At 34.8% G+C, this 25,494-nt stretch overlaps 1 protein-coding gene across 6 annotated transcripts; it reads right to left on the bottom strand.

Annotated features, from left to right (window-relative positions):
* Nucleotides 1–1,824: 1,824 nt before the first annotated feature.
* On the bottom strand, nucleotides 1,825–23,804 carry LOC117687496 (tripartite motif-containing protein 3-like). 6 transcript variants are annotated; one of them, XM_066076387.1, is made up of 8 exons: nucleotides 23,639–23,804; nucleotides 15,814–15,915; nucleotides 14,950–15,006; nucleotides 13,621–13,679; nucleotides 5,936–7,718; nucleotides 5,378–5,453; nucleotides 5,106–5,188; nucleotides 1,825–3,388 (listed from the first exon to the last, which is right to left on the bottom strand). In XM_066076387.1, exon 5 carries the CDS (start codon nucleotides 7,692–7,694, stop codon nucleotides 6,657–6,659), a length of 1,038 nt encoding a protein of 345 aa, XP_065932459.1. In that variant the 5' UTR covers nucleotides 7,695–7,718; nucleotides 13,621–13,679; nucleotides 14,950–15,006; nucleotides 15,814–15,915; nucleotides 23,639–23,804; the 3' UTR covers nucleotides 1,825–3,388; nucleotides 5,106–5,188; nucleotides 5,378–5,453; nucleotides 5,936–6,656. The 6 variants fall into 6 exon arrangements, with proteins under 6 accessions (XP_065932459.1, XP_065932458.1, XP_065932464.1 ...); XM_066076386.1 differs by lacking the exon at nucleotides 15,814–15,915; XM_066076392.1 differs by lacking the exon at nucleotides 15,814–15,915 and having other exon boundaries at nucleotides 23,639–23,786.
* Nucleotides 23,805–25,494: the final 1,690 nt, after the last annotated feature.

Below are 25,494 nucleotides of genomic sequence, written 5' to 3'. Positions count from 1 at the left end.
AAAATAGATTTTAAAAAGGTAAAAACAGTAGGGTTATGCTATTTTTTTATTTCTGGAATATAAAATTACACATATTAAGCAATTTATTTTTCGAATTTTGTCTGGTTAAGACAGAGACATATCTTTTTATATGTTTCTGGTTTAGATATTACATTTTAGGTATATGATATATCAAAAATGCGACATTGTGGGGTAACGGTATATACAAAACGCGTAATTGTGGATAAACCGTATATGAAAAATGCGGGATCGCGGGTTAACGGTATATATAAAGTGTGTGATTGTGGGTTATCGGTATATACAAAGTGTGTGATTGTGGGTTATCGGTATACACAAAGTGCGTGATTGTGGGTTATCGGTATATACAAAGTGCGTGATTGTGGGGTATCGGTATATATACAAAGTGTGTGATTGTGGGTTATCGGTATATATACAAAGTGTGTGATTGTGGGTTATCGGTAAATACAAAGTGCGTGATTGTGTGTTATCGGTATATATACAAAGCGCGTGATTGTGGGTTATCGGTATATATACAAAGTGCGTGATTGTGGGTTATCGGTATATACAAAGTGTGTGATTGTGGATTAGCGGTATATACAAAGTGTGTGATTGTGGATTAGTGGTATATACAAAGTGTGTGATTGTGGGTTATCGGTATATACAAATTGTGTGATTGTGGGTTATCGGTATACACAAAAGGCGTGATTGTGGGTTATCGGTATATATACAAAGTGCGTGATTGTGGGTTATCGGTATATACAAAGTGTGTGATTGTGGATTAGCGGTATATACAAAGTGTGTGATTGTGGATTAGTGGTATATACAAAGTGTGTGATTGTGGATTAGTGGTATATACAAAGTGTGTGATTGTGGATTAGTGGTATATACAAAGTGTGTGATTGTGGATTAATGTATATAGAAAGTACGTGATTGTGGGTTATCAGGATATATATATATAAATTTGAACCCCGTCTGAGGCCCCAGTTTTGGTCCGAATGTCATGATTTTTATATTTTAGAATCTTTTCTATAGAAACTATTTTTGGTGTAAATTTGGGCGTTTCTGTTGTTGTGGTTCTCGAGAAGATTTTTAAACATTATCTTTTCTACGTGTTTCTATGTTAAACTTTGAACCGCGACTGAAGCCCCAGTTTAGGTCTGAGGGTCATGATTTTTATAATTTAGAATCTTCACTATATAAGCAAGCTTTTGTGTGAATTTTGGCATTTCTGGTGCAGTTGTTCTTGAGAAGTAGATTTTTAAGGACACACACCCTACACTCACTGTTTCTTAATTATCCCTCTTTGGAAGAGGGCTGCGCGCTTTATTTTCACAATTTAAGATCTCCTTTCCATAAGAATACTTTTTATTAAGTTTGGTTAAATTTGGCCCAGTGGTTTTAGAGAAAAAGTTTAAAATGTTAAAAGTTTACAGGTGATCAGTAAAGCTCCCTCGAACCTTTTGTTCAGGTGAGCTAAAAAAAACTACAGTATAAAAACAGTGTTTATAATACTGCTCAAGGATGAACCAAGCTGCCATAATAAAATGGTTTAACGGACTCTGGGTACTTGGAAGGAAATCATTATTTTTAATTTATTGTTGAGTATTTAAAACATATCATTATGAATTCAAAAGGACATTGTTACACTCAACTTGAGATGGTTCACCTCAATAACTAATGTTCTAGTTCTTGTACCTAAAGTTACAGTATTGTCTGAATACGTTGAACTGTTCACAATGGTGAAGTCTGTCTGATTAATCCGTGTCCTCATTTTGTACCATGTATTACAGTAATGCCTGACTATGAAAAAAGACAAACAATATAGACATGTCACTTTAAGTTTATTGACTTTTATCTACAGCTCGCTACATTTCCCCAAACATCATTTGTATACAGGTATTATGTTTTTCATGGTAAGTGTAAACACAATAAAAATAAACATAATACTATATATAAGTTATAAATGTATTTCATCACGTTCATTGTATGGGTAAACACCAAAAAAAAAAAATAATCACGCTTAAACTTACGTACAATAATTCTCCAAAGAAAATGACATTAACTTGAGTTGTCCTATCTATCTGGTCAACAGAGATACAAAGTGTGAGAAATGTGCTTAAACATCATTAACAAACATATAGGATTAACAACATGCTAAATATAAATTAAGGTCACCATGACCTACTTTCACATTGATATTGAGTAAATGACTCCTGGTATGATTAATGGTACATCATTTCTAAAACACAAGTTTTTTTGTTTTTTTTCAAATACATATGTTCTAAAATAGTTTCACCATAAACTACCATAATTCTAATTGGGTCATCATGATGCACCAATTGTTACACATGCACAGCTCAAACTTAATGAATTAAACTAACATCAACTATTAATATATCGAAATTAAAACTACATAACATTGTATAAAAAACCATCTTAAACTTATCAAACTCTTATCAAGAGCTTATCAGATCACTTCTTTCCAAATGATCACGATATATTGTAAAAATACATTAACTGATATTCAATCCTACCAATAAAACTGTCAGGGATAAACACCATCAAATTCATTTCTCATTCTCAAGGGGAATAACTGTTTTTTCATCCTGACTGAAAAATACAAATTTGACAAAACCAACAATATGTGACACATTGGCTACAATTGTAATGGACATCTCCGTCCTAGCACCGAATGATACCAGAAATTTCAAAAGCTTAGATATGTAAAACATATTATATACTTACACAAAATTTACACCAAGATAAAATTGATAAAAATTGTATGATGACAAATTACAGTAGAGTTCACGTACACAAAAAAAAAACCGATTCCATTGATGATGCCTTATTTATAAAGAGTTTAGGTACACAGAGCACAGAGTCTATTGTTACGTGTTATATATGTAGATTTCACACGTACAGATACAAAGTCTATTGATGAGGCGTTATATATGTAGAGTTCACACACACAGATACAGAGTCTATTGATGACATGTTATACATGCAGAGTTCACATACACAGAAACAGAGTCTATTGATGACGCGTAATATATGCAGATTTCACCTATACAGATACAGAGTCTATTGTTGACGCATTATTTTTGTGCAGATTTCACGTACACAGAACGCAGAGACCATTGATGACGCGTTATTTTTGTGCAGAGTTCACCTACACAGCAACAGTGTCCATTGATGACGCGTTATTTTTGTTCACCTACACAGATACAGAGTCCATTCATGAAACGTTGTTTATGTAGAGTTCACGCACAGAACACAAAGTCCGTTGATGGTCGGTAATTATTTGGCTTCTGTAACTCCATTGGAATTATGGATAATCCTGGAAGGTTTTCTTCTGTCTCCCCATGAAGGCGTTTGAAAAGCAGCTTGTCTGCAAGAAACAAAAATTATTTATTATTGTATTAAATGATTAATACCAAATACTTGGGCAAGAAGGAAAGAAAAAATAACCAAGCTCAAATACTCCATGTTCTCCCATTACTTGACAACGCTACACATCATGTATGGCAGAGTATGCATTTAGGTGGCATTCTACACCACTTTCTGGCGCAGTGCGCAAAAAAGTAAATCTGGAAGCATGTAATCCTGGTACTGGCTGATTGCAACTGATGCGAATTGTATGGGGACCGCTTTCTTGAAAAATTTGTTAAATTAATAGAATAAATCAAAATTTTGATAAAATTCATTCTTTACATGTAAGGTGGTATGGGACACCTTTATGTTGTGTCATATTATTTATCGAAATAAATAAATCAAGTGTAATTTTATAAATTATAGTTTCTTTCCCATCATTGTTACCTTACAGCGCGGTGCAGTGGGTTAGAGCGCTCACTACGGACCTGTAAGTCACGAGTTCGAGTCGGGTTTGAAAAATTTATTACTTTTTCAAAATTTTCTAAAACATATTTTTTGGTAAAATATTGTGAAAGAAAATTCTAAACCAATGAAAGTATTTGAATAGTAATGTACTTTAATTCACATCATTATTGACAGATGTTCCATACCACCTTAATTAAAGGGATGGGAGGGTGGCTTTGAATTTCTCTCAGGTTGGGATACATAAATCCTAATTATCTCCCCTTGAAAAGGGGCACGTTCCTTAATTTTCACAACTTTGAATCTTCTTTGCCCAAGGGTGCTTTGTGCCAAGTTTGGTTGAAATTGACCCAGTAGTTCTGGAGGAGATGTTGAAAATGTGAAAAGTTGACGGACAGAGGACAGACAAACAAACAGACAGACAGACGACAGACAAAATGTGATCAGAAAGGCTCACTTGAGCTTTCAGCTCAGTTAGCTAAAAATGATAAAGGGCATTACTAGCAAAACATTATCAGATCAAAACTTTCTGCAATTATGCACATATTTAATCATTTGTCTTAAACAGCAACATACTAAATTCTAATGGTTCAAAATTTGAAGACAAAACATTGTAATTAAAATTTCCTAGAAATGTGCAAATCAACACATTGTGTTCTAACTACCTACAAAAAAAATCATTGCTAAATTCCACATTTGGACAACAAACTAAGTTCCATGGAGGTAAAATTCCCAGAAAGATAAATGAATTGGAACTTCCTAGTAATTAGCACATCTACACATTGTGTCCTAAATACCTTAAAAGTTTCATATATTTCATATTAAACATGATAAAATTCTCTGCAGCTGTTGAATATAAGTTTTGCTTAAAATCCAGGACTGACTGAGATAGGTCGAAGTCATTATTCTCTAACAATTCCATTACATGGGGTATAATAATGGCACAATTAGCAAAACAAGATACATTTTCGAATTGATAATGATCTGACATTTACAATTTATAATTGTTCAGTTTAATATTATATACTTCATGTGGATATTTTTTTATAATATTCCACATTCAGAAAATAAAACTTGTATAACATGATGTTTCTCACTCAGCAACAGACAGCCATGTTTGGATGATCACAAAGTGTGAAATAAACAGGAGTCAGTATTACAGTCCATGTGAATTATACACAGCTCAATTTCAGCTGCAGATGTTGAACAAAGTGACAAACAACATGTGTGGTTTTGAGAGCAGACTAGATTTGTACAGAAACATTTACAACCTGTCAATATCCCAGCTATCTCCATTATACGGCTGGTGCTGAGCTGGACATGGCGTCCTCATCAGGACGGGGTCTGTGTTCATCTACAACAAGTCATTAATTAGCTGTTAATTAATTAATTACATACATTATATGTAACGATAGAGCTACATCTACAAATTAAAACTTTAAACTGAATACATGATACTTGGTCTATCATTTGTTTAATAAATTAAGTCAATTAACATGTAACAAAACAACTGATTACAAATACATGCGTCATTGAGTTTTACTTTCGTTTAGTTGATGAGTTGTTGTGACGATGTGTCGTGTATCGGGTGTCTCCATCAGGACGGGGTCTGTGTTCATCTACAACAAGTCATTAATTAGCTGTTAATTAATACATACAGTATATGTAATGATAGAGCTACATCTACACATTAAAACTTTAACCTGATTATCATGACACTTGCTTTAATATTTATCTAAATAATTAAATTAAGTCAATTTACACGTCACAAAATAACTGATTACAAATACATGAGTCACTCTATATATATCAATTTAATTAAAAACAGCAACCTGCTATTTCTATTCACTAAATACAATGACATGTAACTGTACATTTAATTAATAAAATAATGTATCTAATTTCTGTTAATTTTAGATAAACACTGAATCCCAATGACTGGTAGACACAGCTAACCCTGTAACAATGAGTTGTTTATATTGACAAACAATCACACAGATAAACATGTCTTACATGTATCTTATTGACTGATAATTAACACGGACTGTGTGTCTTAGTTATCTATATCTAATTAATGTGAATGATAATGACTCAGACTTACCTGTCAGAGCGTCCTGTCTGGTGATATACCTGTAGACACACACCTTGTTGTTGTCCCGTGATCCTGATCCGACCCAGAGACGGTGAGTGTTGACATCATAACTCAGGCTGCATGGATCACCCATCTCTTGTGGTTCTGTCAGTAGATGTGACAGGAACCGACCGTCCTTATTTATCATCTGTACTGTTTTGGTATATCTATCACACACCAGGATGTGTGACAGCGCGTCAGTACAGATTCCACGTGGCCATATTCGTGATCCTGATGGAGGTCCTGTGTAGGAGAAACGATGTCTTCCTCCACGCTCTGTCACCACTACAGCACGAGACTCAGAGTCAGACACCACGACATCCCCATTTTTGTTCTCTGTTATATAGAGAGGATCACTATACAGTCCCCGTCCTGTGTTGTTGTACTGTATGGTTTGTGTGAGTTGTCCACTCTGGTTGTACCGGGTTACCTTGCCTGTCATTGTCCTATAGTTATACATCGCGACCAGTAGATCCCCAGTGGACGGGGACCAGTACACACACCATGGTTCCCATGTAGAGTCTGTTCTCTCTATAAATGTGGTGGTTGTTTTCATATCCTTTGACAGTTTGTTGATGTTATAATTCCTATCTATATAAATCAGTTCACTCTCACTGTTCACTGTGTGTAATCCAGATATATCACTATCTGAATCCTCCACACGATGTAGAGGGACACCTGTTGTGTCTGTCTACATGAGATTGTTCCAATGACTGACCCAGACCCGGTCTGATGTCACACAGGAAATGTGATAACAACGACCAACACCTGTCACTGTGAGAGATTGATGGAGCTCAGCACCAGACGTCAGTTTCAGCAGACACTGGTTTCCTACGCGTCGGTTTCCTCTCTCTGTGATTTGGATTGCACTCAGTGACTCCATCACATCCTCCTTGTTGAGTGACTCAGTCATGGAGAGCTGGCTGGTGTGGAGTGTAAGATGTATCTGGGGGAGGGCTGTCTTTGTGAAGGAGAGGAATTGTAGCGCACTGAATGTGAATGCTGGCTGTACATATCTGTGTTCATATCTCCTTAGTCTGACAATATGTCTGATCATTTCTATCTTTTGTTTTTTACATCTGTGTTTGAAATCAAAGTAACATAACACATTGTTCAATAGATCATTTGCCACTTTGTCAATGAGATCCTTCAGTTTCTGGGCCTTTGTTAACATCTCTGATTGAAGGGGGGAGAATTCTGTGTGACAGGTTTTGACATCAGCTTTGATTCCTGTCAGGAGAACAGGTCTGTAAAAGAGAGCCTCACTTCTGATGGTGTGAATGGTTCCTCTGTGTTGTTGTCGCTTTGTTTTATAGGATGTTCCAACATCAAGTTGTCTGTGAGTTCTATGTTTTCTACAGTGGAAACAGACAGGAACTTGACAAGGTTCACAGTACTTTGTATAAACATGGCTAGGATGTCTCACACAGATCTCTTGTGTTGGGATGTAGTTGATTTTATCACGGTGTGACACAACATCATGGTCTATTGTTTGGAGATCTTTTACATGGTTCTCTTTACACTGGGGACACAGATCACATGGACACGATACACAATGGTACGCTGTGTCCCCCGGACACTTAGAACACTGATTTACTCCGTATGGGGAGCTTGCTGTGATGTATGGGGAGCTTGCTGTGATGTATTGCGAGCTTGCTGTGATGTATTGGGAGCTTGCTGTGATGTATTGGGAGCTTGCTGTGATGTATTGGGAGCTTGCTGTGTCCATGATGTGGGCGGTCTGGGTCACAACCTGTTCAATGAAAATAAAGAGTTTTAGGAATTTTATTGTTTGTATAAACATTCAATGTCAAATTTTAAAAGAAATATATTTGGGTTTTTGAAGGAATAATATATTTTTCCTACTTAGATAATTGACGGTCTATTATTCTGGTTCTGATTATAGAGACACTCAACCAGTAGAAAAATACAACATAAGATTGCTGAGTGAGAAAGAGGTGCTCTCTCTCTCTCTTCTCTCTCTCTCTCTCTCTCTCTCTCTCTCTTTATCCCTACATTTCTTTCTGTTTCTCTCTCTTGGATGTGTACATAATTGAGAAAGTGTACTATATGATTTTCTAGCAGAGAAAGTCAGAGAGAAAAAAAAAATAAGATGTAAAGTACACATCACAATTAAGTTAATTCAATTACCGGGTATTTACTGTCTCAATTTACCTAACATGTACTCCTGCTCTTTCTATTTCTTTCTCTCAATCTCTGTTTCTCACAATTTCAATACTAAACATGCACTCTTGCTCTCTCTCTTTCTCTCTCTCTCTCTCTCTCTCTCTCTCTTTCTCTTTCTCTCTCTCTCTCTCTCTAGATCTTATTCCTCCTCTCTCTCTGATTTTTTTCTAACACATGCTTTTTCTCTGTCTCCTCAGATTTCTCTTCTAAACATGTATTTTTGCTCTCTCTTTCTATCTATTTCTCTCTTTCAGACAAACTCCATTAAACATGTATATGTACTAAATATATCTTACTCTTAAAGATGTAATCTCTCTCTCTCTCTCTCTCTCTCTCTCTCTCTCTCTCTCTCTCTCTCTCTCTCTCTCTCTCTCTCTCTGACCTATTCTTATAAACATGTGCATCTTACTATTGTAAGTTCTCTCTCTTTTTCTCTCTGAGTTACTCTCTGTTAAACATATGCATCTTTCTATTTCTCTTAGACATGTAATCTCTCTCTCTCTGTGTCTGTCTGTCTCTCTCTCTCTCTCACATTATTACTCCTTCATTCACTATCTCTAATTTTACAGCTAAACACGTACTTCTTATCTCTTATTTTTTCTCTAAGCCTCTGTTCCTCATTATTTCATAAATAAACATGTAAACACTTTCTTTCTTTTATGTAAACATGTGTATCTTACCTATTCTCTCAGACATGCAGTCTCTCTCTCTCTCTCTCTCTCTCTCTCTCTCTCTCTCTCTCTCTCTCTCTCTCTCTTCTTGTGACTTACTCTTATACATGTAAACATGTGCATCTTATTCTCTCAGACATGTAGTCTCTCTCTCTCTCTCTCTCTCTCTCTCTCTTTCTTGTGACTTACTCTTATACATTTAAACATGTGCATCTTATTCTCTCAGACATGTAATCTCTCTCTCTCTCTCTCTCTCTCTCTCTCTCTCTCTTGTGACTTCATCTTATACATGTAAACATGTGCATCTTATTCTCTCAGACATGTAGTCTCTCTCTCTTTCTCTCTCTCTCTCTCTCTCTCTCTCTCTCTCTCTCTCTCTTGTGACTTCCTCTTATACATGTAAACATGTGCATCTTATTCTCTCAGACATGTAGTCTCTCTCTCTTTCTCTCTCTCTCTCTCTCTCTCTCTCTCTCTCTCTCTCTCTCTCTCTCTTGTGACTTCCTCTTATACATGTAAACATGTGCATCTTATTCTCTCAGACATGTAGTCTCTCTCTCTTTCTCTCTCTCTCTCTCTCTCTCTCTCTCTCTTTCTTGTGACTTCCTCTTATACATGTAAACATGTGCATCTTATTCTCTTAGACATGTAGTCTCTCTCTCTCTCTATCTCTCTTTCTCTCTCTCTCTCTCTCTCTCTTGTGACTTCCTCTTATACATGTAAACATGTGCATCTTATTCTCTCAGACATGTAATCTCTCTCTCTCTCTCTCTCTCTCTCTCTCTCTCTCTCTCTCTCTCTCTCTCTCTCTCTCTCTCTCTCTCTCTCTCTCTCTCTTGTGACTTCCTCTTATACATGTAAACATGTGCATCTTATTCTCTCAGACATGTAGTCTCTCTCTCTTTCTCTCTCTCTCTCTCTTTCTTGTGACTTACTCTTATACATGTAAACATGTGCATCTTATTCTCTCAGACATGTAGTCTCTGTTTCTTACTCACAGACTTAGTATGTAAACATGTGCATCTAACTATTTTTCTCAGACATGTATTCTCTCTCTCTCTGTCTCTCTCTTCTCCTCTGACTTACTCTGTTAAACATATGCATCATTCTATTTCTCTCAGACATGTAATCAATTTCATTCTTTTATTATTACTTTCTCTCACTATCTCATGATTTTACAGCTAAACATGTACTTCTTATCTCTCATTAAATCTGTTCTATTGCTTTCTATCTGTTCTCTCTATCCCTCACACTCTCACTACCGAACCTCTCTCTCTCTTTTAACATGTAATCTTGTTTTCTATCATCCCTCTCTTCTCTCTATCTATCTCTCTCTCTCTCTTTCAGATGAACTCAACTAAACTTTGTCACTTACTCCCTTACTCTTGTTGTTCCATATCTATCATTAAGGTCTTCTGTTTCCAACGGAAGACCTTGTACTGATTCTGTTGGAAATTCTTCATTATTATTTTTCTTCTTTTTCTTCTAGACGTTTCTTTAAACTGTAATATCTCGCTTGTTTGTCATTAGATTGTATTCAAATTTTCAGAATTTATTGGAAATGACAATAGCTTACTATAGCACAACATTTTGTGAAATCGCTATTTCCGGTTTTGAGTTATTCCCCTTTGAATATTTTTTTAGTGGGTCTTGTGTACCTGCAAAGGCTCCGAGTTGATCCGTAGCAAGTAGTTTTAATTTACAAATCTTTAACGTAGACATCTTGAACGTTGTCCTCCTAGTTTTACATGTTTGATTAACCCACGTTTACTTCTTAAAAAATTACATCGATATTTATGTTTCAAAAAATGTTAAATGTTGCTTATATGTTTGCTCAATAACTTTTTAGTTGTAATTTTTTTCTAGTCACATATCGAACAAAAGTTGTGCAGAATATTAAGAGCTTTCATTTGATACCATAAAAAAGGGGCTAGCCCCTAAAATGAGGGGTCAAGATCCCTTAAAAGTCTTTGCCTCATAACTCTAAAACGGTAAATTTTTCGATATGGGCGTCGCTGCAAAAAATGTGGTTTGTGACTTTATTGATCTCGCAAAACTGTTTTTGTGTTCAGGTATTGCATAATATGAGGGTAAAACGTAATACGTGTTGACCAGTTCTCGCGGCAATTTGGCCAAGTTAACGAAACTCTCCGTCGCCTGCGGCCGAGAAAATCGGTCACCATAGTCGCGGCTGGGCTACTTAGCGGTCAGCGGTTATCTAATACACGAGAATTGCGTCTCTCAAATATTAGTTTATTTAGCCGCAAACTCAAGAATTGTTTTAGTTTTGATTACACATAAAAGTTTATGGACTAAACGATTAGGTAATAATAAAGAAATCGTTCAGTTAATTAATCTGTTAATAAAAGCAATGTCATTCACAATCTAAAGCAATATCAGACATACATGAATGTAGATCAATTGTGGGTTTCAAGTTTAAAATAAAGAACTTCTATTTGATAGAATATGGTCATTATAGTGCAAACTTTTCAAATCTTCCTGGGTTCTGAGCTGTGCGTGTCTGTGTGTTGTACCTTTACGTAATCTATCCTTCGTCCACTGCCAAGGAGATCAGCCACGGCTGCACTACCTAGCGGTAAGCGGTTATCTAATATACAAGTTTCGCACACAGCGACGCACACTTAGATGAATATGAACGTGTTTGAGTTTATATAGCCGTAAATACAAGAACTGTTTTAAATTTAAGTTATAAAAGTTTGTCCATCTTGTATTTATTTTATTAAAAATTTGAGTATAAGTGAATATTAATGAACGATATTACTCCAAATCGGAAACATCGTCAGACATAAATTAATGGTTAGTTTGTATACCTAAAAAAATTTAACCCCCCCCCCAATATTAAATGATGATCATCCCTCGCACATGGCCGAGGAGATCCAGCGCGAGTGGACAAGTGATCCGCGGTCGGCTCGTGTTCTACATGTACCTTATCACTCGTTCATGTTTCATATTTTGCACGGACAGAACCGCATTTTATTATGTTTTCAACTATTATATAGGTTTAAGATGAAAAGATAAATTTATTTTACTTGTACAGTTGATTAAGCATTGATTTAATTATACGAAAGCGTACAAGGTAGTTTAAAAATCAAATCAAATTATAATCAAAGTTCAATGTTACATGTTTGCGGTAGGTGCTAGCACGATAAAAGAATATCCTGAATTGAGGCAATTGATGATTATTTGAAAGGATATTCACATGAGTTTTAAACAACTTTAGATTAGATTCAATCGGTCACATATTAATCACATCTGTACTTTTTTCTACATGGTTGTTCGTTTCAGTGTGGAAGCTGCGCGTCCCCCTCCTCCCGCCCCACTGACAAGTGCTCGCGCTGGATTTTTTTTAAGTTGGCGAAAAGATATCCAGATCTGTCGAAAATCATTTTTGGTGACTTCTCCTTATGTGTAACATTTTCTCCTCAACGTGTTTCGTTTTCCCACCCGTTTGTTTATTCGGTCAGTCTGTGTTAATTCAATCGCCACGTGCGACCGAAAATCTTGTGTCGCTTCTCAGAACATATGTAATTGAGTAACAGTTGGAAGGGTGCTTTTATAAACAATAAGACTATTATTCGAAGTCAATCATCTTCACATTGAAGATGTGAAATCGTAACCTGAGAATGTGGCTAATAAATTAACCTGTTAAACACGCTAAACTTCTAAAGTTATGAACAGAATAATTCATAATGTATTATAATTAAAAGTTTGAAGTAAAAGGAAATTTTGTTCTTGGGAAATACGACTGCATTATGCAATGCAGTCGATCGCTACAGAAATCATCAAAGTACTGCAAGTGTCGACATATTTCTTATTTCTTTGAAAGACCATTATAATTCACTTGACTTGCAGACTATAATATAGTGACATATCTCGGGCCTCCCAGAAATGTATGGGCTTCTCAAAGTTACACTTAAGTGAGACGTATCATTAAATAATAAGAAGACACACATTTCCCTGTAGAAAAGTTCAGAGAAGCCATCAATTTTGACTAATTACTAAATTTTGTCAGCACGTAATAATTCTAAACTTGCACATAGTCTTCAAAAATGCCACGAGCTCTGCTCTAGTTTAATATTTATTGTTCTGTATAACATGTCTGTTTGCTCTCTCTCTCTGAAACTTGCTCTTATACATGTAAACATGTGCGTCTTACTTATTCTCTCAGACATGTAATATCTCTCTCACTCTCTCTTTTCTCTGACTTACTTACTCTGTTAAACATATGTATCTTTTCTTAGACATGTAATCTCTCTCTCTTTCTCTCTCATTATTACTTTCTTTAATTGCTATCAAAATACAATTCACACCTAATCCTCAAATTTGTGCAAAATGGGAACCCACCAGTGTATACATGTTAATTACTGGTTTACGTCCCATGCTTTGCTATTCCCTTAACCCTGGTTGATTTTTAACTGCTGCCCCCCCCCCCCCTTAAGATAAACTAGCCCTGATATTACCACAAAGGTATGTTTCTCCTCGTCTAACATATCAATAATCAAATGGGAATGTGGGCAATAGTTATATTGTCAGTTCCTGGGTAAGAAGTTGATGTTGACCTCGGCCTATGCTCTTGAGAAACAGTTCTTATCCCAGTACTAACACAATGACCACTGCCCTCATACCCATTTAAAAGATGTATACTACATGTAAAATGTCTATGAATGACACACGACGACAAACGTGGGATAGCAATGGGTCTCCTGAGTGACTCAGGTGACCTAATAATACAGAGTATAGCTACATGAACATGGTGATATTACATGAATACTATACCACATATATTCTCTCTTTGATCTTTCAGTCAACAGCACAGTCAAACACAGCCTGGGAACCTGTAAAAAGACCATCAACTGTTACATTCTAGTACTTGCTGATAGCCCGCGCAATTGCGGGATTTAATATTACATACATTTATATGATACAATGCTTCACAAGATATCTGTGAGCCAATGCTCACTAGTGATACCCCCGCTCTGATGTAAATATGCAAAATAAGCAAAGTCGACATTTAACAAAAAGCTGGCATCCGATTGGTACAGAAATATATCCCATAATATGGCATGCCTAAACAAATAGTGTGTTAAAATTTCAAGCATCTGCGATTAATAGCTGCTGAGAAATCTTTGAGGAAAATTTGTTTGAAAATTTTGGCTAAAAATAAACAAAGTCGTCATTTAACAGGAAGTTGACGTTCGATTGGTACAAGAATATATCCCGTGATATGGCATGCCTTAACAAACACTGTGTAAAAATTTCAAGCATCTGCGATAAATTGTTGCTGAGATAAATATGACAGAAATTTTTGTTACGGACGGACAGACAGACAGACAGACAGACAGACGGACAGACGGACATACGGACAGACACACAAGGGTAAAACAGTATACCCCCTCTCCTTTGGAGCGGGGGTATAATTATATGTTGATCCATATTTTTTGGTTTATTTATGTAAACATAGTGTCTGATTTTTTTCTTAGTTGCTTTATTAACCTTTTGTCAAACTCGCAAAAATCTACATTTACTATATTAATTACTGCTTACTCTCAAACATGTACCTTCAGTCTATGTTTATTCTCTCTCTTTCTCTCTCTCCCTCTCTCTCTCTCTCTCTCTCTCTCTCTCTCTCCACACACACATCACCATAACTTAGTTATAGAAATGAGGGCCGACACAGGATTTGCCTTCTGTCTGATTGGATTGAAACACTGTTTTTCAAATGTGACACATATCTTCAGTATGTTCTTATTTACAATTCATCTATGAAATACAGAATGTAACTTTTTATAATAAGGTTATAAAACATGGATAAAATGCAGTTGTGTCTTTACCCCATGTAAAGAACAGACTACAATTGCTATCAAAATACAATTCACACCTCCGTTGACCTCCGCCTATGGTTTCGGGCAACAGTTCTTACCCCAGGACTAACACAATGTGAATGACTACTGCCCTCATACCCATTTAAAAGATGTATACTGAAATGTCTACAAATGACACACGACGACAAACGTGAGATAGCAATGGGTCTCCTGAGTGACTCAGGTGACCTAAAAATACATAGAATAGTTACATGAACATGGTGATATTACATGAATACTATACCACATATATTCTCTTTTACCTCTCAGTCAACAGCACAGTTAGACACAACCTGGGAACCTGTAAAGAGACCATCAACTGTTACATACTACAGACTGATATAACCTATCAGTCAACAGTCAGACACAGAGAACCTGTAAAGAGACCATCAACTGTTACATACTACAGACTGGTATAACCTATCAGTCAACAGTCAGACACAGAGAACCTGTAAAGAGACAATCAACTGTTACATTCTAGTACTTGATGATATCCTGCACAAGTGCGAGATTTAATAATATATGCATTAATATGATACAATGCTTAATATTTCAAATATTATTTTTTTGTTCATTTTTGTATATATTTTGTCTGATTCTTTTCTTAATTGTTTTCTTAACCTTTTCTTTAAAATTGAAATAAAAAACCAACTGCATGTCTGGATTATTACAGGAGTGGGGATGACAAATCCAAAATAAAATGGATGATATATACATATTACATACCTATATTTAAGTATTGAATCCTTATTTTTTGAAAGATATAGTCTCATAACTGCAACGATGTGTGCATACAAATTGAATAACGCGCGTTAGAATAAGGATTTAATGCTTATATTTACATTTTTTTACCTTCATGCCTTATACCTCAAAATTACTGTATTATCCTATGGGTAAGTTCAAATTAATGGAAGAGCCACAGTAACAGCCACAAGCGTGATCTTTGATTTTCGTTTGTGATGTTGCACTTAACAGCGTTCAACGTTTGTGACGTCACAATTAAAACTCGTGATTTAACCTTTTAGTACCCTGTCTGTGTTATGGTGCTATATCTGCAGTAGCTTTACATGCAAAATATATGTGGAATGTAAATATACATATGATATACCCATCAGTTTTTCTTCCTTGATACTGTCAATTTCACAGTTTGATCTGAGTTTCTGGATCACCACACTGTGGTTTTCCGATTCCGTATCACTGCTCTCTGAAACTGATAACGTCTGTATTTCAGCCCGTTTTTAAAAGAGTTTATATAAAATACAGTCAAACTTCGTTATCTCAAACTAGATGGGACTGTTTAAAACCTTTGAGATATCTGAGTATTTGAAATATCAAGGTACAATACTTTAAGCGGAAGGAAAGTCAAAAACACATTTTATTTATATTAATAAAGTGTTTTAAATCATCACACGTGGTCATGCTGTGTTGAAAATAAACTACATAATCAAGCTATAATGCACGTTTGAAGTTAGAGAAATTGTATTTACACGAGATTGACATGATGTAGAACTCTTTTGTATTGAAAACCAAGTTTGGTTTACATACACGCATACAACATATAAAGTGCTCTGAATAAAACGCTGGTTTACACCTTTCGTTACTCAAGTTATCGACTGAACAAAAATAATGTTTAGATTCAAAAGTCAATCCAAAGAATATTATATGTATGCATAAATATATTATTTTTTATTAAAGCACACAGTGGGCCAATTCATTTCATTTTGTAATCCTACAAATTTATTCTTATCAAAATAGAATGATGTCGATTATTTGTTTCAAGGACCCCGCCCCCCTCTTCTCAGTACAAATGTATTATATATTCAAATACATTAATGTATTAAATTAATTAAATTAGTTTATTAAAACATCCTACCATATTCACCATTCTATTAATGATCACTATTGATGTGTATTATTTGTAGTATAGGAAAACGGTCTAGGAAAAACAAAACATTTTTTTATGAACATTCATCGCCCAGTCACCTTTCAACTTTCCTATTTTATGTATACATGATTTATTCATATAGATGTAGAACACAATCTGTTCATTGTTTACAAATTAATGTAAAAGGTTTGCTACCAATCTTTCCTGTATTAAAATGTATGAAATTAAAAGACGCTAGTGTATGCTAGTAATGCAACTGTTAAACGATAAGCACGTGCCTTTATCATTGTGATGTCATGATCAGAAAAAAATTCACACATTATTGAACGTTTTCGCTATTCTGCAGGTTCATAGAAGGAAACATATTTGCAAATATAAATATCAAGTATTACCTTCTATCTATACTCTAAGTAAATTCCCAGTAAATATATTCACCCTTTACATAATCATTCAATATAATTTCATTGCTATACTCTGTCCCGAGTTTTTGCTTCCACCACTTTTTGCTTGATATTTCAATAATAGTAAATACCTTTGTGCTCAAACTACGTTCCTCCACTAATATGAAAAATGTCCAGATTATCTGTTTTGAAACGCCCCTTCTACCGCTTCAGGTTTCAATACACATCCAAAAATTGAAAGTCTACGGAGATTTTGCATTGCATCAGCCATTAATAAGCCCGGAGGATAATGTTAAAAAATTACGCGATGTATTCCGAGTGTATTCCGAATGGAGAAAAGATGTAAACATTTCCCATTACAAATCTCCGTAAGAAAATTGTTTTCGTTCCTGTGAAATTTAATGAGTGAAAAGGGATAATTGTTCATTGAAGATATCTTGGATATATTCCCTTTCATCGATTTCAATTGTATTTCTTTCACAGGTATGTGTATTTTTATTAAAAATCGTCAAAAATTGATGGAAGCAATAACTTGGGACAGACTATAGTATATATTTTGATACAAACTCCCACTGACTTGGATTCGGCTTTCATAAAGTTTGCAATGCGGTTTTTAGATTCATTTGTCGATGAACAAAAAAATTTATACAGTCATTCCTATAGGGAACGGGACGTTTCGCCCCTATTGACGTTTCGCGCTGAGACGTTTCGCTCCTAAAGACCTTTCGCGCTGAGACGTTTCGCACATATATATATATATATTTCGCGATTCTAAGATTTTTTTTTATTGCTGTACATTGTACATTGGAACAAACGCACATACACATTGACTTCAGTATCATCGAAATTTGTTTCTTGTAAATAAAAAAAAGATGAAATATCATTTAAGTTTACATCTAATGCCCTCTAACATGCGTTTGAATTACTTACTGCTAATTTTTGATTACTTTCTATATTTCCAAGTAAGATTGCTTTTTGTTAACTTTCAAAATCGGTTCTTATAATTCTTAATGGTCTTGATATTTCGAAAAAAAAAATGTTGTAAATTATTTACAGGATATGTCATAACTTGGTGTTATAAGGGAGATAACTCAAATTATCAACCTCTTCAGCATAACTTACCCTCTCTCTCTCTCTCTCTCTCTCTCTCTCTCTCTCTCTCTCTCTCTCTCTCTCTCTCTCTCTCTAAGTTAAATGTGTTGTCATGATAATCAGTCCCTCTACACCTATCCACCCACCACGCATTATTCACAACCTTTCACCTCGCATGTTTTATCATTAAAACACGGCGATAAAGCTCTGCCATTCGTTCAACTGTATTTGAAATCATGAGCGTGATGAGTTTTTATACATACATGAACTCGAATAGGTTTCGAGTCCCGTGATCAGGTAATATAAATAGTAGAACCATGCGGTGACGTGGCGCGCTAGGCTTGCTCGTTAGTTGTATGTGTTTTAAATAAGGTAAACTGGCAGATAGAATGGAATGCAGTTATATAGGACTATAGAACAATGAGAAAGTTTCATTATTTTACTTCCTTACTAAACAAAGCTATAGAAAAACAGAGTTGTTTAATCATAAAAACATAACGGGGCTTACTCAGAAACTTGCAAAAAAAAACCACCACGGTGGGCAGTGCTGTGCACGTGGCAGAGACCGGACCAGTATTTGAATTTAAGCACGAGGGTCGAGGTCCCAAAAGTTGGCTGAATTTGAAGAACTGTTTCAGGGGGGAAATTTAGCGAAGGCCGCGCTCGTTATTGACGAGGAGAAATCTGTTTACAACAAAGAAACAAAGTCATTAAAGTGGAATTTCCTTACCTGGTAACTAACAGTAAAGTATTTAGTAATAAAAGATATTATGATATATAAACTGTGCGTATGTCAAATAAGCAAAAACTGAGGATAAACAGATGAATAAAAATTCAATTCAGTAAGTACATGTAACATCAAAAACCCCTGCGAGATTCGAACTCGGAAAGTAAGGATCACAAGCCCGACACTTCACTCGACTATGTAGTAAGTTATATGTGTTTTCCATTAAATTCTTTTTATAAAACAAAGTGTCCTTTCGATCAGAGGTCAGACATTGTGTAATGATGTTACTAGTTTTCCACCTTAAAATTGCTGACTGGGACACAGTACACGGATATCTGGACGTCCTGCTGACAGACGCTACTGAAGACGCTGCTAAGCTTCGTTACGCTGTGGGTCGTGCTGCAAGGAAAAACGCTTACAGAAGTTGACCGGACTACAGGCGCAGGGGCGGTTTTGTACCCAGTGACTTTTTTCGTGGCTTTAGCCAGTCGTATAGCTCTAACGACAAATTCAGCAATGGAACCTCCAAAGTCAGACTCACGGGATTTTGATCACATGGTTAGGGGAATGTTCCTATCTTAAAGGACAACCAACCCAACCCTCTCATCACTTAATACTAGTGGAGTCCCAAAACACTGTAAATGGTTAAGTTAAGAATATGTTTGAACTGCATGAAAAAAATGAATGAGAAGAAAAAATATTAAAGTTATCAGCGTTAAATTAAAGCTAAAAAAATATTTGTAATGCTAATAGTTTCATTTTGAATGTCATAAAATTTGGGTATACAATTCCTTTAAAAGAATTTCCAACATGAATTAATTGAGTATTAATTGAAAATCAAAGTACTGAAGTACTGATGGAGTTGATTTTATCAATTATCATTTATTCAAAATCAACGATATGTGATTTTGCCTGGCAAGTAGTATCAGTAATCGAAATATTTCTGAGAAATTGTATGGATCCAGGCAAGATTGAACTCTTGTCTTGTTCAACCAAACGCTCACCTGTCTCCGTTTATCTCCGCAAGAGAGACTGTTTTGTCGGATATTACGGGAGACAGCCAAGCCTCTGTTTGAACGAGACTACATTGAACTCTAGCGTAGGAATATATGCGACTTTAAAAAATAACACTGTTTGTACAATTTGAAATCTTATTATTTTCATGGTATTAATAAATAAGTTTTCTTGAAAAACAATGCTTCAGAATTCATAGCATCGAATTTATCGATTATTTTCAAGAACTAAGTGTTGTCAGCGGTTTTGATTTGTGCTTAGGTCCAAACACTGTTTCACTTTCGCTTTGCCCCAATAAGTGTATAGGAGAGTTGATTAAAATCAACTCCGAAAAAATGATCATTAAAAATGCAGAATTTGTTGATAACGCTGTTTTAAATCTTCTTGATAATGGGTGTATAAATATATCATAAGGTTTAATAAACCACCATCAACAATTCTGTTTTCTGATCTTAGTGATTTTGCAGGCATAGTCTAATCTTTTGAACAAAATACAAAATTGTACATCATATGTGGAGTGGCATTAATTTATTGCACGGCGATATCACAGTCGTAAAACGTATTGAGCAATTATATCATTCTAAATTAATAATCAAAGAACTGAAAGTACTGAAAAGCGCTAACCTAGCTTGGTTTTAAGAAAATTTACTGTGTGCAAGCGTAGGCGGAAATGAGCCTTATTGAAATTTTGGTTTATGTTTAATGAATATCAATTAAAAGTATCGAAGGCCAGATTTCTTTAAATATATGTTACTTTCTGAAGATGATGTGAATTAAAGCTGAACACGACTTGTATATGGATACTTGCCTGAAAAAAGATATGTTAAAATCACAAATTATACCTTTTGAACAGTAATTTATCACAGTTTTTGACATTTTCTTGCAAAAATCGATTTTATTTTTCTATACTTTAGCTTCTGAATACGCACTATATTTTTTCATAACTGCATAGCATACCGTGCTGATGTACGTAAGCCCCGCAAACCAATCGTATCTACTCGGCCATTTCCGTCACCCAGATAACTGGTTCCCTATACCTCTTACCAGTTTAAATTATGTATATTTCTGCTCATAGAGGGCAGTTATTCCTTGCACCGGAAATAGAAGTCTAACGACAATAAAGCGCTGAGCTATGCTTAGCGCTTTAAAAAAGGAATTAAAATTGTGATCAAGAAAATGTTGGCACCTCAAACCTCACCTACAGCCCTCATGACAAGCGTGGTCCATTAAGTGAATTGACTTTTAGATCCCCCTTATAGTTTTACATGCCCCTTACTAATATAAAACAGGTTAATGAATAGTATATAACTAACATTCAAAGATATACATGATCTGTACTCAAGGCAGAAGAAGAGAGAGAGGCGCCTTGTAAGCAAGTTGAACGAGGACGGCTGGACGAGGCGGCGCCTAGACAATTCGTACCTCGTACCTAGTGTCACCAGGACCACTATCACCTATCATTTTTAGACACATAAATACGAGTGTTCATTTTGTATTGGGGGTACCATGTTATATATTATACCCTAATTTCTGTACGTAAATATAGTATGGTACGTATAGCAAAACACAAATGTATCAATTGCAAGAAGTGAGAATGTGGTGCTTTGTTAATAATTAAATAAAGTGCACGTGTAACTGTTCGCTCTTTTCTCGAGGTCAATCTGTGGAGTGACACGGCAAAAAGGAAAGGAAAATAGACCCACAATTCAAAGCCGTCGTCACGTGATGTAGTGGTGTTCCCCATATTTTTAAATGGAAGATGATTATGGAATATTTGTAACATATCACTCATTATTCTGAGTAAGCGCCCGTAAACTGATTCATGAGATATCGCATTATACACATGAATTTATAATGGTTTTCTCTTTCGTTTACTAATATACCAACACATTGATACACTTAACCCCCCAACCCCTCCTAACAATGAGAAAAGCAACAAAAACAAAACGAAACAAAACAAAAACAAATAAACAAATCTTAAGAGAAGATTATTACGACCAAATCAAATCAATTCATGGATACGTGCCTTTTTATGCTGATAGATTGCATTGAGGTGCATAAATATTAACTGTGTCGCTTGGTTGAATTTTTGTGCTTATCCATTTCTTATACTATAAATATTAATTATCTTCCGTATTAAATTCGATTCTTTAGCTGTTATGGAAAACACATTATACTATAACAAATACCACAAATACATTGCTGTGAACAAATGACATTTTGCTCACCATAAATAATTTACAGCAATGTTATTTTCTATTTATAGTTATTGCATTGATTTATTTTAGTTATTACAATAATTGATAAGAGAGAGAGAGAGAGAGAGAGAGAGAGAGACAGAGAGAGAGAGACAGAGAGAGAGAGAGACAGAGAGAGAGACAGACAGAGAGAGAGACAGACAGACAGACAGACATTTGAATTTGGAACTAAATAAAGCATGTACTGATGTTTTTAGAGAGCCGCTTATTCAACTAAACCAGACGAGAAAACAACTTAGATCTCTTGTGTGAAGAAGCTCTTTCCTGTTTTATGGGCCGTAATAATGTGTTAGAGACACATTGTGGTAGATACAATGGATGCAGGTCGATGTTCAAATCTGACTCATCCTTCCTCATACTACATGTTACTTCCTTATTTCGCTCAGAGATTATCAAAATATTTGACAGTTAAAGACAAACCACTTATACTATATATTTAGTTTCAGTTTCAAGTTTATTTTTTTAACTCACCAGTTGCTTTTAATATATATATGTTATATTTATTATACATGTATATATTTATATTTATATTTTGTATAGCTGCCTGTGTAAATGTGCGTTTCTTTTCTTTTTTTTCTTTTTTGCACAGTATTGCCTATATTGTTCTCCAAGTGCAGTGTCATTGCCGCTCTCTCTCTCTCTCTCTCTCTCTCTCTCTCTCTCTCTCTCTCTCTCTCTCTCTCTATCAATCAATCATTCAATCAACCCATCCCTTTTTATAAATATCTCTTGTTTTCTTTCTACAACATACATGCAGTACCCCATTACTGATTTTTCGAAAGATAAATTGTGGGATTGGATCTTCATTGTGAGCAAGCTATTCCCTGGCCTATAGCTGCAACTGTTCCTTTATGGCATTATGATAAAATGAATATTTGAAGGAGTTTGCCAGAAGTTAAGAAAAGAAAAGAAAGAGTAACAACTGTACGGCTTTGAAATTTAATAATATACATCATAACATATAGCACAATAATGCTATCATTGGTGCTATTTTTTTTATATTTTTTTTTAAGGGAATTTGTTGTGCCAATCTCCTTTTGTAATACTTCAAATATATTGCAAAAGTTAGTGCAAAATTAAATTCAGATGACACGTAAGCGCAATTTTAGCAATTTGCACAATGAAGGCATGAAATCAGACATAAGAGTAAGAAAATAAGAGTATTCATGGTATCATAACACACAAATTGTATTCTTTATCAAATCATAAAATGAATAATTATCTCAACGAGCTGAACTACTTTCTGTTCAGGAGGGGGTTTTTTGGTCGCCATTTTTGATCGAGGAAACTGAGTAATAAGAGAGGGATGAATGGCCATGCACGTACCTACTTTATAAAGTCGTGAAATATATCAACATTTTAGAATTTATTTTAGTCGATAAATACGGTTGGCAATACATGTATTCAATAAAGATTAAGGACTACTCTAAATAAGAATATACATAAACGTGCAATAACTTATATATAAGATATATAATTTAACTTCCGTATTGATATTATATGCAGATGAAGAGTTGTGTTTCAAAATCATTAAAAAATAAATACTTTTTACTTACCGCTTTAGACTTGTTAAAGACACACTTGTTACTTGTAGAACAGAGGTAGAGGTTATTCGAGATTTTGTAGCGCAGTTAGGTCAGGGTTTTCTTTCCGTACACCAAAGTCTGTTGGTCGGAAGTTTGTATGGTCACGTGACTTTAACAAGTACAGTCTGTATACGGAAACTGCTTGTATAAATAATAAGTTGATGATAAACAGCTAAAGATTAAGTACAGCAGTACTCTCATTTTTTTAAACAAGCTGGATTTGTATATATTTTGATTTCTTTTTTGGCAATTTTTACGGGGGCTTGATTTTACTAGGGGATAGGGTGTTGTTAATATTTTATTTAACGCTTATAAATTTCCTCGTTTAAGCATAGGTGATCAATTTCCCTCGTTGCTTTTCTTTTTAGGTTTTATCCCTAAATAAGGTCAAAGACGGACTATTACCTTTTTTTGAAATCTTCCAATATAAAAGTTGACGCACACAAACACTCCATTATTATCTACAGTATGTATGTTTGTTTACATGTAGTCTCTCTCTCTCTCTCTCTCTCTCTCTCTCTCTCTCTCTCTCTCAGCAGGACATGTTATAATGATGTTCTTATTTGTTTGATATATATTGTGGTTAGGTTAGCAAATAAAACGCATGCTTAATCAGACACATTTATCTCGGACTATTGTTAAGACTGATGTATTTGTCTGATAATTTGTTTTGACTTTTTTTAATTAGAATCAAAACAATTCCCCGGGGGATGGGGTGGGGGTATGATTTTGATTCTCAGTGAATTTTGTTTTACAATGGACGGACAGCTCAATATAGTCAATAAGATCAAACAACGTGATCTGGATTTGGACGTTAAGTGTGTAGTAGATGAGATTTTGATTAAAAAGTAATAAATGAAAATATAATATAAATGTAAATTAATAAAAGTTTATCAAATTAAAATAAATAAATTCTAATTCTTTCTTTTACTATTAAGTTTGTGCTTTCTACCACTTTAGATCGACACACATACACTCAAACATTTTACATTTGTGACAGTGGGTTGTCCCAAAGATCAACAAGTCCACTTAAGGGTTCTTCATTTATTCAGATACATGTATAGGGATTAAAGGATTAAACCCTGTAATATAACTAATAGATATCAGCATAAAAATGATCAATGTTTACAATAAGTTTCAGCATAAAAATATACAACCATATTTAAATATATATTCATGAAATGCATTACTGCTCAGAGTTCACTAATCAAACTATTTGTAAAGAAGGATAACTATGAGTATAATGCATAATTCTTACAGTGTCAAGAAGAGTTACTGCTCTTGAACACAATTTACAAAAATATAGAAATATGTTCTACATCATTATCAATATCAATATTTGATTAAATAAAAATAAGTTTTTAATGTAGCTCCTTTGTAGATTACATTATATCATGATACATATAATAAACATAAAAATATAACTTTGCAACGATCACCTGTTTGTGGAACAATGTTTCACAATTCTGATCACTCTGATAATGGTAGTACTCTCTAACTACAAGTATTCAATATGGTAACAATAACTAACTTTTCACATATATTAGAAATGAAATACTATAGCTTAGATATCAAAACTATGAGTTACTGGGATAATTTATAAAATACATTCTTTCATAAATAAGGTATTGTAACCTCAAAAAGTAGAATTAGCTAATGGGCTAATATCTTGCTTCAATAGCATTAAAACCATGGATTTTGCTCAGATGTTTTCCCACAATAGAGAGCCTATTTGTTTTGTATTTGTTGGTTGCTTAATAATTATTTTTTGTTTACTATTGACAGGTTCATAGATTTTTATACAAACCTGGTTGACTTTAAAAGGA

This window comes from Magallana gigas, chromosome 1 (assembly GCF_963853765.1).
Source record: "Magallana gigas chromosome 1, xbMagGiga1.1, whole genome shotgun sequence".
Classification (NCBI taxonomy): domain Eukaryota; kingdom Metazoa; phylum Mollusca; class Bivalvia; order Ostreida; family Ostreidae; genus Magallana; species Magallana gigas.
The sequence above is the reverse complement of the archived record's forward strand: the minus strand, read 5'-3'. Positions and strand labels throughout refer to the sequence as shown.

Excerpts from the sequence above, each read along its gene's own strand:
- LOC117687496 (XM_066076387.1), bottom strand. The coding sequence starts at position 7,694 with ATGGACACAGCAAGCTCCCAATACATCACAGCAAGCTCCCAATACATC.